Source organism: Mus caroli, chromosome 1 (assembly GCF_900094665.2).
Source record: "Mus caroli chromosome 1, CAROLI_EIJ_v1.1, whole genome shotgun sequence".
Lineage (NCBI taxonomy): Eukaryota > Metazoa > Chordata > Mammalia > Rodentia > Muridae > Mus > Mus caroli.
In genome coordinates, this window is record NC_034570.1 from 130,564,015 (window position 1) to 130,579,909 (window position 15,895).

A 15,895-nucleotide genomic window follows, 5' to 3' on the forward strand; every position below is an offset into this window, starting at 1 on the left:
CGGTTGGGACATCTTCTGGATATATGCCCAGAAGAGGTATTGCTGGATCCTCCGGTAGTACTATGTCCAATGTGTTAACTTTAAAATAACTTGTACAAACATCTGACTATATGTTTTATTGAGATTGAGTGTACTCTAATTTGAATTATCAGAAACAAATTTCTTTTTTTTTTTAAATATTGCTTGTGATCTTAAAATGTGTGATGTTATGTAATTCATAATGCTTTTTTTTCGGAGTGGGTATGTGAATCCCAGCTTTCTTTGCATTACTAAATTGTCAGAGTGAGTGATATCTTTCCAACAGTCCTGTAAAGGTATGCTTTGCTGTGGTGCATGCTGGGGAAACTGCAAAGCATTGATTGTTCTGATCTTGGGAGCTTCAGCTGTTCCCACAGAACGGTGTTGAATGCTTTCCTAAGCCCTTTGCACCAGGCTGGATATAAAGTCACAATCATTATTAGTTTGAAACACTTTGGCAGATATGACAGAAATTATAATTTTTACTTTGGTCATCTAAGTATATGCTTTTAAATATGCTTACACAACAGCACTTGTACAAGAAGGGCATTTGACAGTTAGGTCAGCAGATGAGGCTGTTCTTCACTTTAGCCCAGAGTTGGGGAAGGTGGGTTGATTTTGTGGATTTCAGCATGGTCTCTAGTGGTGACAGAATCATCCTGATGCAGTGCGGGGAGAGTTAGCACTCCCAGGGCCACAGCTTGTTATTTCACTTGTGCTTCCATTTTCTATCCAACTTCTCAGCCATGCTGTCTCCAAACAGTCATACGTCTGAAAACACATCTTTTAAAATGCACTTGTATATTTTGGTAAATACATAGCATTGATGGATTTTACTGAAAAAGTTTACTTTTCATTTGAAGTTAGAATGTGATAACTAATTCATAGTCATAGCTACTCACATATTTAAGTTCTCTTTACACCAGTTATGGCTGACAAACTTGACTGTTGATTGGATCTACCAGATATCTCTCCCACTTGGCTATTGATCATGATGGGAAATCCCACTTTGTTGGTCTCCGATGCCAGATTAAACTGTTACCTAAACTAAATACTTGGCATGAACATCCAGTTTGCTTCAGAGAGCTTCCTATAGCATGAAGGTGTGGGGAGGAACCAGCCTCTCCATACAATCCGCCACACCAGTTCCTCAAATTTACTCAGAATTACACGACCTATATCCTCGTCCTATAACAGCAGAAAACACTCTTGCTTCTATTCGAGCTCTAGGCTGTTGTGCTGCTTAGGATTCCACTCTCCTCTTGTCTTTTGAAGGGTCTTGTGTCCCTTCTTTGCTGTCTTTCCACTAAGTCATTATTTCTTGCCAGGATGCACAAATACATATTGTTATCAAAGAAAGGGAAGTCTAGCCGAATCTTCTACCTCTGCCTTCGTCAGGTACAGCCTTGCTTAGTTCATTTGTTTGGACACAAACCTCTTGCCCAGTGCTTATCCCACAGCTTCTCTGTCTGCCTCTCTCCCTGGCCCTGCTGTTCTTCCTATGGCTTTATGTCTGTAACTGTGACTGTCATTCTGCTCCCATCAACTTGCTGTGGCCTGCAGCACTTGAGAATTTTATTTTCTTTTAAATTTATTTATTTATTTATTTATTTATTTATTTATATCTCAAATGTTGACCCCCTTCCCAGTCCCCTGTTGTAGAGTTCCTCCCACATCTCTCCTCCCCTTTGCCTCTGAGAGGGTCACCTCCCCCCAGTATTATCAGAACCCTGGTGTACCAAGTCTCTGTGGGATTAGGCTCATCCTCTCCCACTGAGGTCAGACAAGGCAGCCCTCTGCTGCATATGTTTTGGGGGCCTTGGACCAGCCAATGTATGCTCTTTGGTTGGTGGCTCAGTCACTGGGAGCTCCCAGGGGTCCATGTTCTTTGACACTGTCGGTCTTCCTATGGGGTTGCTATCCTCTTCCATTCCTTCAGTTCTTTGCCTAACTCTTCTATAGGGGTCCCCACCTCCATCCAATGTTTGTCCGTGGGTATCTGCATTTGTCTCAGTCAGCTGCTGGGTATAGCCTCTCAGAGGCTAGGCTCCTGCCTGCAAGCACAACATAGCATCATTAATAGTGTGAGGGATTAAGCAGCAGCACTGACCACTTATCTGTGCACTGAGGAAGGTGAGTGTTCCCAACCACAGCTCCATGAGGGTCCCAATCAAAACACAGGGGCACTAAGGACACTATGTGTTGGGTGTATATAAAACAAAGGATGTTCATGTCTAGATTAGCTCACATCTCCAGGACATTTTGTTTTGGATAAGTACACCTTCCAAATCTGAAAAGCAGTCTAGCTCACTGTTCTTTGTTCAGTGTTTTTTTTTTTTTTTGGTTTTTCAAGACAGTTTCTCTGTAAAGCCCCGGCTATCCTGGAACTCACTTTGTAGACCAGGCTGGCCTTTAACTCAGAAATCCACCTGCCTCTGCCTCCCAAGTGCTAGGATCAAAGGCGTGTGCCACCACGTCCGGCTGTTCAGTGTTTTCAATAAACTGTTCTTACAAAACAAAACAAAACAAAACAAAACAAAACAAAACAAAACAAAACAAAACAAAACAAAACAAAAATAGTGTGAGGGATTGATGCCTGCTGATGGGATGGTCTCAAAATGGGGTGGTCACTGGTTGACCATTCCTTTAGTCTTTGCTCCATCTCTGTCTCTGCATTTCTTTTAGACAGGACCAATTTTGGGTCAAAAGTTTTGAAGGTGGGTTGGTGTCCCCATCCCTGTCTGGCTACTGCGGGTGGTCTTCAAACTGGAAAAGAAATTAAAGTATCACTATTTCAGATGATATGATAGGATATATAAGTGATGGAAAAATTATACCAGAGAATTCCTAGAGCTGATAAACACCTTCAGTAAAGTGGCTAGACACTAAATTAATTCAAACTAATCAGGAACCTTTCTTTATATAAGTGATAAATGGCTTGAGATACAAGTTAGGGAAACAGTACCCTTCACGGTATCCACAAATAACATAAACTACCTAGGTGTAACTGCGATCAAGCAAGTGAAAGACCTTCAAGTCCCTGAAGAAAGAAATTTAGGAAGATCTCAGAAGATGGAAAGATCTCCCTTGTTCTTGTATTGGCAGGGTTAGCATAGTGAAAATGGCCACCTTACCAAAAGCAATCGATAGATTCAACACAGTCTCTATCAAACTCCCAACACAGTTCTTTACAGATCTTAAAAGAACAATTTTCAAATTCATATAGAAAAGCAAAAAACCCAGAATAGCCCTAGATGTTTTTTCTTCTTTGGTTGCTGCCACTTCTCTGACCAATCCAGCCCCACCCCTTCATACTCTCTCCCTGCTACATTATATTCTTTTTCAAATTTTTATTTTATTTACATTCCACAAGTTGCCCCTTCCTAATCACATCTCCCTGAGTTCATCATCCCATCCCTCCCACTTCTCCCCTCCTCTGAGAGGGTGCTCTCCCACCCAGCCAGCACCCCTCTTCTCTAGCGGGGTGGGGGGGATGGGGTGGTGGTGGTGGTGTGAGTTTCTGCAGGATTAAGTGCTTCCTCTCCCACTGAGACCAGATAAGGCAGTCCTCTTCTGCCTATGTGCCCTCTCCTGGGACTATGCTCCTTGGTTAGTGGCTGAGTCTCTGGGAGCTCCCAGGGGTCCGGGTTAGTTAACTGTGTTGTTGTTCCTATGGGGTTTTAATCTCTCTCAGCTCCTTCAGTCCTTCTCCTAACTCTTCCATAGGGGTTCCTGACCTCAATATAATGGCTGGCTGTAATTATCTGCATCTGTCTCAGTCAGCTGATTGTAGAGTCTCTCAGAGGTCAGCCATGCCAGTCTCTTGTCTGCAAGCACAACATAGCATCAGTAATAGTGTCCAGGGTTTGGTGTTCGCACATGGGATAGAGCTCAAGATGGGTCAGTCACTACTTGGTGGCCTTTCCTACCGTCTCTGCTCCATTTTTGGCCCTGCATTTCCTTTAGACAGGAACAATTCTGGGTCAAAAATTTTGAAAATATAGGGTTGGTTCCCTGACTCAACTGGGGGCCTTGTCTATCTACCGGAGGTAGTCTGTTCAGGTTCCATTTCCCTACTGTTGGGCATTTTGGCTGATGTCATTTCCATTGAGTCCTGGTAGCCTCACCCATCCCAGCTCTCTGAGATTTTCTAGAGGTTCCCCCTGGCCCCTAACTCTCCCTCCTTGCCCTGAGGGCTTCTCTCTTGTCTCCCCCCTCCAAGACCCAATCCTGTTCCCATTTTCCCTCCTCTTCCCCTCTCCCACCCAGCACCCAGGTTCCTCCTTTCCAGTTCCTCCCATGATAGTTTTGTTTTCCCTTCTAAGTGGGTTTGAGTTATCCACACTTGGGCCTTCCTTCTTGTTAAGCTTCCTACGGTCTGTGAGTTGTATCATGGATCTTCTGAATGTTTTGGCTAATATCCACTTATCAGTGAGTACATGCCGTGCATGTCCTGTTGGGTCTGAGTTACCTCACTCAGGATGATATTTTCTAGTCCATCCATTTGCCTGCAAAACTCAGGATGTCTTTGTTTTTAACAAGGACATATGCTCTGCTATGTTCATTATATTCTTGATACGGTAAATTTTGCTTACTTTTACAGATGATACTTGGTTTTGTTTTATTCTTCCAGTCATCATATATACTGTTTCTCCAGTCTAGAATATTCTCTGCTGCCCAGATTATCCATTGGTGACGATTAGATTCAGTTTGCAGGACCTCTTTCCTAGTTAGAGGTAATATTCTTATGGAACACCATGAGATTCCATGACCAAAGCAAGTTGGGAAGGAAAAGGATTATTTGGCTTACATTTCCACGTTGTAGTCCATCATCGAGGGAAATGGGGCAGGAACCTGGAGGCAGGAGCTGATGCCGAGGCCACGGAAGGATGCTGCTTGCTGATTTGCTTCTCTTGGGTTACTCAGCCTGCTTTTTAAAAACAGAACCCAGGACTATTAATCCAGGGATGGCACCACCCACAATGGGCTGGGCCCTCCCTCACCAATCACTAATTATGAAAATGTCTGTAGGCTTGTCTACAGCCTGATCTTTAGAGGCATTTTCTTAATTGAGGTTTCCACTTCTCAAGTGACTCTAGCCTGTGTCATGTTGAGGTAAACTTGCCCACAAAGCCTGACATTCAGTGACTCTCTAAATTAGGTTACATTTCCTCATGGCTACTTTAGTCCTTTGTCCTTTCCCCCTCCCTCCCCTTTCCCTTCCCTCTCTCCCCTCCCTCCCTTTCCTCCCCTTCCTCCCTTCTTCCCTCTCTCCTTTCCTTTGCCCTCTTTCTCTTGTCCATGTCTTTCTCTCTTCTCCCCCTTTTTTTCCTGCAGGGTCTCTCTTTGTAGGCCTGACTATCCTAGACTTGGCTGGCCAAGAACTTACCTGTCTCTGCCTCCCAAATGGTGTGTCATACATCACACACACACACACACACACACACACACACAGAGAGAGAGAGAGAGAGAGAGAGAGAGAGAGAGAGAGAGAGAGAGAGAGGCGGGCAGAGACAGAAAGAAAGAGAGAGATAGAGAGAGGGGGAGAGTTTTTGTTTTTTGAGACAGTCTGTCTGTCCTGGAAGTCACTATGTAGACCAGGCTGGTCTTGAACTCACAGAGCTCCACCTCTGAGGTCTGTTTCCCAAGTACTGGGATTAAAGGCATGTACAATCATAACCTACTTGTATGTGCTTTCTATTTAATGTCTTTCTTCTCTGTAAATGGGATCCTGTTTTAACTTCAAGATAGTATCTCAGATTATAGGTGAAAAAAGTAAAAAAATACATTTTCCAAAAGTTACTAATTTTTATTTAATAATTTTTATTCATTTATTTATAAGGGACAATTGTTTGTTAGCAGCATTTTTTTTGGATTTATCAAGTGAAAGAATCTTCAAGTTGAGTTGAATTGTCCTATAATAATCTTCGTAAAAGAATGCTTTGCACAAAACTTAGACAGTCTGCGACATTTTGCCCATGATTGCTCTGGAGAATCAGAAGGCAGTGGGTTTAGTTTTCAATGACTTAGGTAGATCTTAGTTAGATGGGCAATAAGGATATTTATTATTGGCAAGACTTTGAGGTTAAGCTCTCCTTTACTCTCAGCCAATAATGCTCCAGTTGTAATTAGCTAGCTGTATAATGAGACTAAGTAGTTCTCACGTTTGATTCCACTCTCCTTGTACATATACTTCATTCTACAATATAAATGAATCAAGCATGGAAAAACCTATATCCAAAGAGCTTGAGAAATGGCTCAGCAGTTAAGAGCCCTGGCTGTTCTTGTAGAGGATTCCAGTTTGGTTCCCAACACTTACCAGGTGGCTCCGACTGTCTATAATTCTAATTTCAGGAAATTCATTGCTTTCTTCTGACTTCCCTGGGCACCGAGCACATATGTAGTGCACATACATACATGCAGGCAAAACATTTATATACATAAAGTAAAAATCAAAACAAATTAGTCCTCAACCAAAATACAAAGATACCATATTCTAATTTTTCCAGAAGTATATAGTATCTGCGTTATGGTTTTCTAAATCCTTATTTATAAAGAAATTATAAATTTAATATTCTAATTCATCTTTGAATTCCTCAGAATCAGAGAGATTTTATTCATTTATGGAAACTAGAAATGTTTTTATTCCTTTTTTTGGTGGTTTCATGTAATCCACACTAGTGGCATCTTAATTTTTTCTTCAGGCATTTTAATTTTTTCATTAAGGGCTAGAAAATATGAAATGTTGTACCACAGAGTTTGTCTTATTTTCTTTTTCAAAAATTATACTGTAAAACATGGTGCTCATACACAGACAGTAGTTTCTTGCTCTCCACAGGTCCACTGATTTCAACAGATTTGTGGGAGTGAAGTTCCATGTTCTTCCCATCAGCAACAGTGCTTCTAGGTAGGATGTGCAGTCTCGCTGGACTGTGGCTGTGGGAAGAACAGCACGTATCCCCCATAGCCGCTTCACAGCCGCACCCACAGTTCTCATCCCTTCACCCCTAAGATCAGCATAAAATCGGCCCTGACAGATCAGGCTGAGGATCTGAAGTAATCCACAGGGGAGAGAAAACTCATGCTTTGTTGGAAGTAGCAAAATTGGATTATTTTTCTCAGGTCTTTTGTTCCTTAGCACTATTCTGAAAAGTTGCTACAAATATGTAGTTGGAATATAACCACAGAAGCAGTAACTAAATTAATCCGTTTCTAATGTCAGTGCACAGGATTCTAATACTATTTTGCATGCTGCTGAAGGATGAGATTATTTTAATGAAAATAAATAGGATATTTTCCACTAGACATTTAATCCAATAAACCTTTCCATACACTCATTTGTTTCACTTCTGTGGAAGTATAGTATATAGAGAAAAAGAATGGATGAACAAGGGGTGTGTGAACCGCGAGGCAGCTAAAGCATACTTAGTGAGTGCAGCCTGTAGGGAAGAGCACTGTCCATAAAGTGGTCTGGATGGAGCGATGCTGTGCTGCACGGAAGCTGTTCTGTGCTCTGTGACTAGCCTGCTTTGTATGATGATCTGTTTTTATTACCATCGTTGACTGTCATACTTTATTCATGAAAATTCTCCTGCATACTTTTGTTTTATGACATTCAAACCTTAACAGCCTTCAGTTTTGGTAATAAAAGTGCTACATAAACCTATACAATTTGGGAACGTAATTATCTACAGGACCTGCAAGATAATTCTGCCTGCGGGTTTTCAGTTGATCTGTGATGTTTCTCACATGAACTTCAGAATTGTAAACATTTGTTTTATGTGAATGAGGATGAGTGATTGATGTCTGTCTTTGCAAAATATGCATAAATTTCTACTATATTGTTTTATACAAGATGTTTTACATGGCTTATTTACATTGATTTATGTGGAAAAATGTAACTCCTTAGTTATTATTAATTTAAATTTTTTCGTGTGGAAAGAATGGTTTGTTTGTTTGAAAGTTAGAATCTTAGAAAAACAACCCCGTTGAACTTTCATGTGGAAGTATAACATTAGCCAGTGAATGCTTAAAAGTGTCGCTAGCTGTTTAATGGATTTTATTTAAATTCTGCACCCTGATTTTTATTTTTACAAATGTAGTGTAAAATGGTGGCAGTTGTGAAATAGAGCTGTGGGTGTCCACTGACTGGATACATGGAGTGGAGACGGTCTTTGGGCCGCTGAGTTCTTGACTTGGAGTGGAGTTTAGATTTTGTCAGACTGGCAGCACTAGGCATTGTAGTTTATCAGCAGCCTTTTCCAGAAATTCTGTTAATCCATGTGAGTGACCTTTCAAGTCCCATTTGAAATGTTCAGCTTTATTTTTGTCAGAATTAAGAATATGGTCAAAATATTTATTAGTACTAATTAAAGCTAACAATACTATCATTTGCCACCTTTAAAACGGGAACTTCAGAAATTTGAAAATAAAAACTTGTATGAATATTTATAAAGCTGTTGATTTGTTATTCTGTATCTAGAAATTAATATATATATATAGATTATATTTTGTTTCTTAAAATATATTGCAAAATCAAATTTATTTAAAAAAACTGTCTTAAATCTGCCTAGTAGCTTATGTATAACTTAAATATTACTCTAGAGTTTAAATATGAGAGTTTAAAACTGATAGAGTACTGATCAGATATTCTTAATTGGAATGTAAAATGGAATTTTTGGACAGTTTGCTTTGGTTTAGTCTTTGAGGCTGTATTTTATTATTATTATTATTATTATTATTATCATCATCATCATTATTTTACTACGTTTATATTTTTATTTTCAATGCAATCTAGTGTTTTTATAAGTAGTTATATTGAAAATGTATTGTTCAGAACACACTTTTCAGAGTGTTAGTAAGCTCTGCCCCAACACTGAGAGTCAGTGGGGCTGGAAGGAGACATGCAAGTAAATAGCTTACTAAAAGGAATGGTTTTAGTAATTTATATAAATTTCCTTTGACTCTGTTTCTAATATTATTTAAACCTAAATGTCAAAATATTTAATTTTATAAAAAAGAAATGAATTGCCATTGTTATTGATCATTATAAGACTATTAGCAAAATTGTTGCCTTAAACATCTTCCAATTTTTCTTAGTAATCTATGTCAATTGTTTGCAGATCCTGTGGTATTGTGGAAATTCCCAGAGGACTTTGGAGACCAGGTTGGAAACATAATTTAAAAACATTTTAAGTTGAAACATTACATTATTAGTATGAACTACTGGTACTGTATATGAATAGCTGCAATTATTTTTTCTTGATTAACTTTGAGACAGAAAACGTGTGGAGAACATACAGAAGTTTTCAGAAGTGACCAGATGGGTATTAACTTTGTAGACAAGGCTGGCCTTGAATTCACACAGATCCCGCTTTGCCTGTCTCCAGAGTGCTAGGACTAAAGTTGTGTACCACCACATTGAAAGTGTCCTCATGGTCTTTAAAATTTTTTATTAGCATTTATTCATTGTGTAGAACACTAGGTTTCATTATGACATTTCAAACCTATGTAAATACACTTTGATCATCTTCAATCCCCTGTTATCATAGCCTGCTCCCCACATCCACTATTCCCAGGCTGTTCCTCCAAAGACTCCTTCTATGTTCCTATGTTATTTCTGTTGTCTTTAATTACTACTGTTAATATATGCATACATATAAATATGTAAATATAAACTTACTGAGTCAAGTTAGTGTTGCTCAAATGTATGTTTTAGGGCTGACCACTTGGGATTGGATAGCAGATCAAGGGGCTCATCCCTGGGGAAGGTTGATTTTCTCTCTCTTAGAGGTCATTCATTGCCTGTAGCTCTTAATCTAGTGGTGGGTGGGGTTTTAGGAGAGTTTGATCATTCACATTGTCATGTGAACTTCATTAGCTTGAACCAGGTCTTGTTTGGGCTACCATATTGCTGAGATTTCTCCTTAATCTTAAACCCCAGCTTGGAGGTTAATTCTTCTAAGGCTCTCTTGAGCTTCTACAGCAACCTGTGTATGATCTTGTAGCCCCTTTATATACATCTACATATATATATATATATATATATATATATATATATATATACACACACACACACACACACACACACTATGTACTAGATATACTATATACTATTTATATATACTATATATATATGTGTGTGTATATATATATATATATATATATATATATATATATATAGTCTTACCTGTTTCCTACCTCACTGTCTGTCATTTTTTTCCACTGGTTACCACGTGCCACCATAGCCGGCACATAATAAAGTGTGAATAAATGTTTGGGTTGCTGAGTGAGTGAGAGATTAAAGAAAACTGAGTAAACTCACTATAGGTTATCTTGACCACAGTGGGAAGACAGGTAACTAGTGTTGTAGGAAGTCTAGTCCAGGAGCTCTGTGTAAGCTTCAGTTTAGAAAGCTGTCAGGGCTATTGTAAATATGGTGGAGTTTCATCAAAGTCTGAAGGAATGATGTAGCTTGAGGAGTTTGCAGATGGAAGGTTAGAGTGCTCACCACCGACTGAATGACAAGTTCCTACCAGGTTCCTCCTCCTGCCTTTTATTTCTGTTGCTCTTAGAAATGCTGTTGCAAAAGGGCATACACCAGAGTCACTGTCATCATGTCAATAAGTTAGTAATATGCTGGTCCTGTAGCAAATCCTGTAGAAAGTATCTGGAAAGTTTAAATTATGTTAAGTCTATCATAGGGAAAGAAATACTTTTTCATGTATGCCTTTCGGCTGTAGCCTTTTGAGGCTTTCTTATGTGGAGGCTGCTAGCTAGCTGCCTGACAGTCAAACTCTGGTACTCCACAGTCTTTTATGTTCAACCATGTGTAGCTGTCGTACTGTGCGGTGTAGAAGCAATGCTTCTTAAACATGTGACCATTTATTTATTCATCTTTCTCTCCCTGCTTGATTTAAAAGGGATTTGGATAATGCAAAGATTTTCACGATTTAAGCTGAACAGCATTGATATCTGAATATTTTGTAATTTTATTTAGTGTGAAGATTTTTATTTATGAAGATTTAAATTATTCAGAAATAATTTATTGATTCTAGCATTAGAAAAATAATCAAACCAGTTATAGACTATTAAATTATGTTTTAAAACTTTGGGTGTTTAAAATAAACGTTTTAAACAAGTTTAAAACAGTTTTAATTGTATTTAGGTGCTTACTTTGTTTTATATTGCAAACATTTTGAAACTATTTTAGTAACCTTAAAATGTCAATCCTGTTTTGTCAGTATGCTTTTGGTAGGACTATTCAGTGTTATGTTCTTGCTGTGTTGCTGTGCCTCAAGAAGAGAACCAGATTGTCAACTCTTACAGGGACATTTATTTCCTCTGCCAGTAAAATGTTAGAGAATTTAATATAAAACATGACCACACTCTTATTTTACTGTATTAATGTTTTATTTTGAATTGTTGAAATTAAAATTTTTATTGACAACTGTGGGAAGCTAATTTGGAAAGACAATGATATTTTCTATGTTTGGTTTTACGGAGTAGGTATTTGCTGGCACAAATTGTGGTTTCACAAAGTTGCAGTAAATAAGTATTTAAGAAACATTTGAGATGATATATTTGAATCCCTGTAAAAATGATATAACTGCTCTGCTGAAGAGTGAAAAGTTTCACTTTAGTGAGGCTCTAAGAGGTAGCATCTTTATATTTATTTGTCAGTGAAATTATTATATTCTAACTCTACAAATTATTTAGCCCAGATAGGAAGGCCTCACTGTGCCCTGCAGCCTATGGAAATAAAGTCATATGTGATGCAGGTGGAAATAAATACAAGTTTCTTAGAGAAATGTTTTTGTCAGCAAAAGGAAAGTTGAGCTTTAGTTCTTCGTGTGAGAGATGCAGAGTGGGGCCAGTGACTTTTCCAGAGTGATGTAACCCTCCCAAACAGATTGGGCAGTGTGCAGTCCTAGCTGGAGGGTTTGCTCAGGCTGTTCAGATTGCTACATCTAAGTTTTTACTTAAAAAAGAAGGTGAAGATGGTTGACTGTGAAAAGATGGAAACCAAGTTAGGTACCTAGCTGTTTCTTGATGGAAGTAATGACTATTCTGGTTGACAGAAGCTCCTTGGTTCACATGGACTATGCTACTGTGTGATCTGCATGCTACTTTAAAAGTGAGTCTTAAGAAACGCTTTAGGCTTAGGTTGAATTGGGGGAAGAGTTGAGTCCCCACTAACTGATTTCACCCTTCTGTTCTTGATAATTGTTTGCTCCTTTCTCAGTGCATCCTTAGTAGATAAGCTTTTGAAAAGAATGAAGTTGCTCACTGGTTCGGGAAAGCAAGGGATGTGAAGGTACTTTACTATTAAATCATTTAGATTTAAAAATATTCCCTATCAGCTAAAGATACTGGACTTGGTCAACATATGGTACTAGGCAGCCTCATGCCCACTAGCTCTTTTGTTGTCTTGTTATTGTTACAGGGCTTAATGACAGTTGTAAGCCATGGCTGGGGATGTGGGGGTTAGCCTTCCCTGGGGAGAAGGGGAGGAAACTGCACTGTGGATTATGGAAATATGGATTGGTCTCAAAAGAAGCCTCCCTTTAAAGAAAGGGGCTCTCTCAAAGAAAAGCTCAGAGAAACTAGTGAAAAGATGATGGAATATGATGTAAAAATGATCACTTGAAATCTTCCTTTCATTCCCAGCTGCTGTATTTTGGAGAAAAGAAACACATTTGTATATTAAGGGAGAACTAAAAGATCCAGATGAATAGCATTATTTATTAGGTATATTTTCATGTTGATTCAGATAAATTATGTGCATTTTAATAGATTTTACATATGCCAAGCATTTTGAATCTTGAAAAATATAATGTTAGAATGTTTAATATGAACATTTCAAGGAGAACTCTAATTTTGGCCCATTTTATATAGACGTATTTGCAAAAAATCAGCTTCTAGGTTCTTATACAATATGTTGACTTCTTTAATTGCTTGTACTAGTGAATATTTTATTTAAAATGTGAATTGTTTTCTTTTAAACTTAATTATCCAAATATACAATTTGATGCTTATCTCATTTTGTTTTATCCATAATTATATCTTCTTTTGATTTGTACTGAATAATAAAACATACCTTTATCTAAACCTGCTTACCTAGATTAAGTAACAGTAAATTCTAACAGTCATATTTTACAAAACATAGACACAGGGATTCATGTAGCTTTACTTAGTTTTTGCTATACTTGTACACAAAGAAAATCAAGCTTGTGAATTTTGAAATTCAAAACTAGTGGAGACTTAGCATTCAGGTGGAGGACAGAGGCCTCTGGGAGGGAGACCATAGCTTTAAGGCCAAGTGTTTCCAGTGTAACTGTCCTAGATATTCTACTGCAGCTAGGAGGATGTAGCTCCCCAGGCCAGGGTGGCAGTTACAGAATACACTAGTGCAAATAAACCTGCGAGTAAGGTTTAAGGTCAAGGATCTCAGACCCCTCCATAGTGAAAAACATTAGTTTGATAACCTTAACCATTATGGCTTTTTATAGCTATTTTTGTTCTGTAAGAGATATGTAATATACTGACTTCTTTTATGTTTTTATAACTTGTGATGGCCATCTTGGACCATTTAATGGTTTGCATTGTAAGCTGAAGAATTCAAAAAGCTTGTCTTGGATTATTGATGGAATTAACTCAAGGGAAAAACTTTGACTAGATTATTGATCAGCTTGGGAATAAGGAGGAAGAATCATGTCATAAGCTCCAAGCTTTAAGATTTAGGGAATGGAAGAACTCACAAGAATTTAAGGTACAACATCTGGTTTAAACAACTGCCAGAGAGTTAGTAGGAAATATGTGAACTGGGTGTGAAGAACACAAAAGTAACTGGTCTGGCCATGAAGAACTGTGTGCCCATGCTTCCTGCTCTTGGTGTAAAAGAAGTTAATAATGATAATGAGCATTTAAGTAATTAAGCATCTTTTCACATGCTTCATTTATGCCTTAGGAAGTAACTTAAGGCTAGGAACATCATTCAGATATGACTTCTTTGATTGCCATTGTAGTTCAAACTATACTAAGGAAGCCTCATTTAGACAACAGGAAGGACATGTCTGCACTTTTCCCTGGTGTCTTTGTTGTGTAGGAATAAGTACATGAGATATATCCACTGTATATCGTGAGCTCCAGATATTGTGAGCCCTGAGCAAACTGTTTAGTAGGCCTCTGGAACTTACTCACCTTGCACAACTGAATGGCATACTATCTCTGGTCAGCACCAATTACTTTGTGCTTCGGAAACCTTGCTGTTTTAGATGCTTCTTTGAATTTTCTAAAAGATGTTTATTTCATTTAGCATGATTGTCCTCAGAGTTAATCTATGATCTTTTATGATAGAAAAAACAGCATAAGAACCACACAATATCAAATGAGGTGAAAACCTGCTTAGTACTAGAGACTAAGGGGCAACAACATAGGTGGGCACTGGGAAGGAGCACACTGGCCTATGGCCAACATGCACAACCTGACCTATGAAGATAGGTCAGCTTTTGTGTGGCAACCCACAGGGGACTTTTCTGAGGTCAGGGTGAGCATTTACGAAGGATCACCTAAGGATATTACCATTACCTGTGACCTGACCTCAAAAAGGAATGCCCAGGTATGTGTCAGACATCAGTGAGCCCCAGAAAGGAATTCCTGAAGACCCGAGGCAGAAATTGGCATGGAAGCTGGATTGTATTAGAATTCTATACGCCTACTCAGTCCTCTCTTCACTTTCATTCTTTAATACCCAGTTTCAATTTATCAGGCTAGCTCCACCCTGCTCTGTTCTAGTCTGCTGTTTGGCTCCTTTCTTCTTCTTTTTTCTTTTCCTGCTTTACAGTCTGCAGGATATTGAGATTTGGGACAGTCTAATTGTTATATTAGCTTATTGAATTTAAACATCTCTTTTGAGAGTTTCAAATATACATCCAATGAAAGACAATATGCAATCCACTTTCCTCCATCTAGTGTGCCCCACCTCTAACTTCATTTTTTTAATTTTTGCTTTGGCCAGCTCACTACGTTGAGCTGCCTATTGGTGCACGTGCACGAGGCAGTCCACAGGAGTGTGGGAAACCTACTACTCAGTGGTCACATACTCAAACAAAGGTGATTCTCCATCCCCCAGCAACTATCCATTGCCAATAGCATCTCAGTAAGAGGCGGGGCCTGGGGTAACCACAGCTCCTGTGAATTCATGAGAGTGATAGCCATGCCATGTCTAGAAGACAGTTTTTCATAGCATTTCTTCCCATCTTCTGGCTCTTATGCTCTTTTTGCTTCCTTTTTCAAAGAGTTTGTTGAGATTTGGTGCACATGTGCATGTGCGCACGTATGTGCGTGCCTGTGTGTGCTTCTGTGTGTGTGTGTGTGTGTGTGTGTGTGTGTATACAGCTGTCCCATTTAGGGTTGAGCACTCAGTCTCTTATGTGAAATACCTTGATCTTAACTTCAGCTCATTGCAAAAAGAAGCTCTCTAGACAAGGTTATGAACAACTCTAGTTTTTGAATATAAATATTTAGAAGACAGTTTGACAGCATGACTATCCAGAAGAATAGAAATAGCAGGCTCTACCCTTGGGCCTATGACCTTTGGAGCCATGAAATTCCCTCCTGTGGAGTAGGCCTCATATCCAATCAAAAGGCACTTAGTTATCCTATAACAGTAGTGCCAGGATTATATTAGTAACCCCCTCATATCTGGAAGGTCAGTGTTGCACCATGCATGTCCAGTACTTGATAAGACCACTGATGTTTTCCTTTCTTAGAAGGCTGCATAGCACATTCCAGAATCATGAAAACAAGTCAACAGGGAGCTGTTTCCTGGTCAATTTGAGCCTGACTTATCTGTCTGACAGCCAATGTGTATGGT

General features: G+C 38.8%; 1 protein-coding gene across 2 annotated transcripts in view; it reads left to right on the forward strand.

The window, feature by feature from the left end:
• The window catches only part of Dennd1b (DENN domain containing 1B), a 209,379-nt gene that overhangs the window by 49,857 nt on the left and 143,627 nt on the right, over window positions 1-15,895 (forward strand). For both annotated transcript variants that reach the window (XM_021163128.2, XM_021163138.2), the window contains exon 3: window positions 9,141-9,184. In XM_021163128.2, coding sequence (XP_021018787.2) covers window positions 9,141-9,184 — 44 coding nt within the window. The remainder of the gene's footprint in view (window positions 1-9,140; window positions 9,185-15,895) is intronic.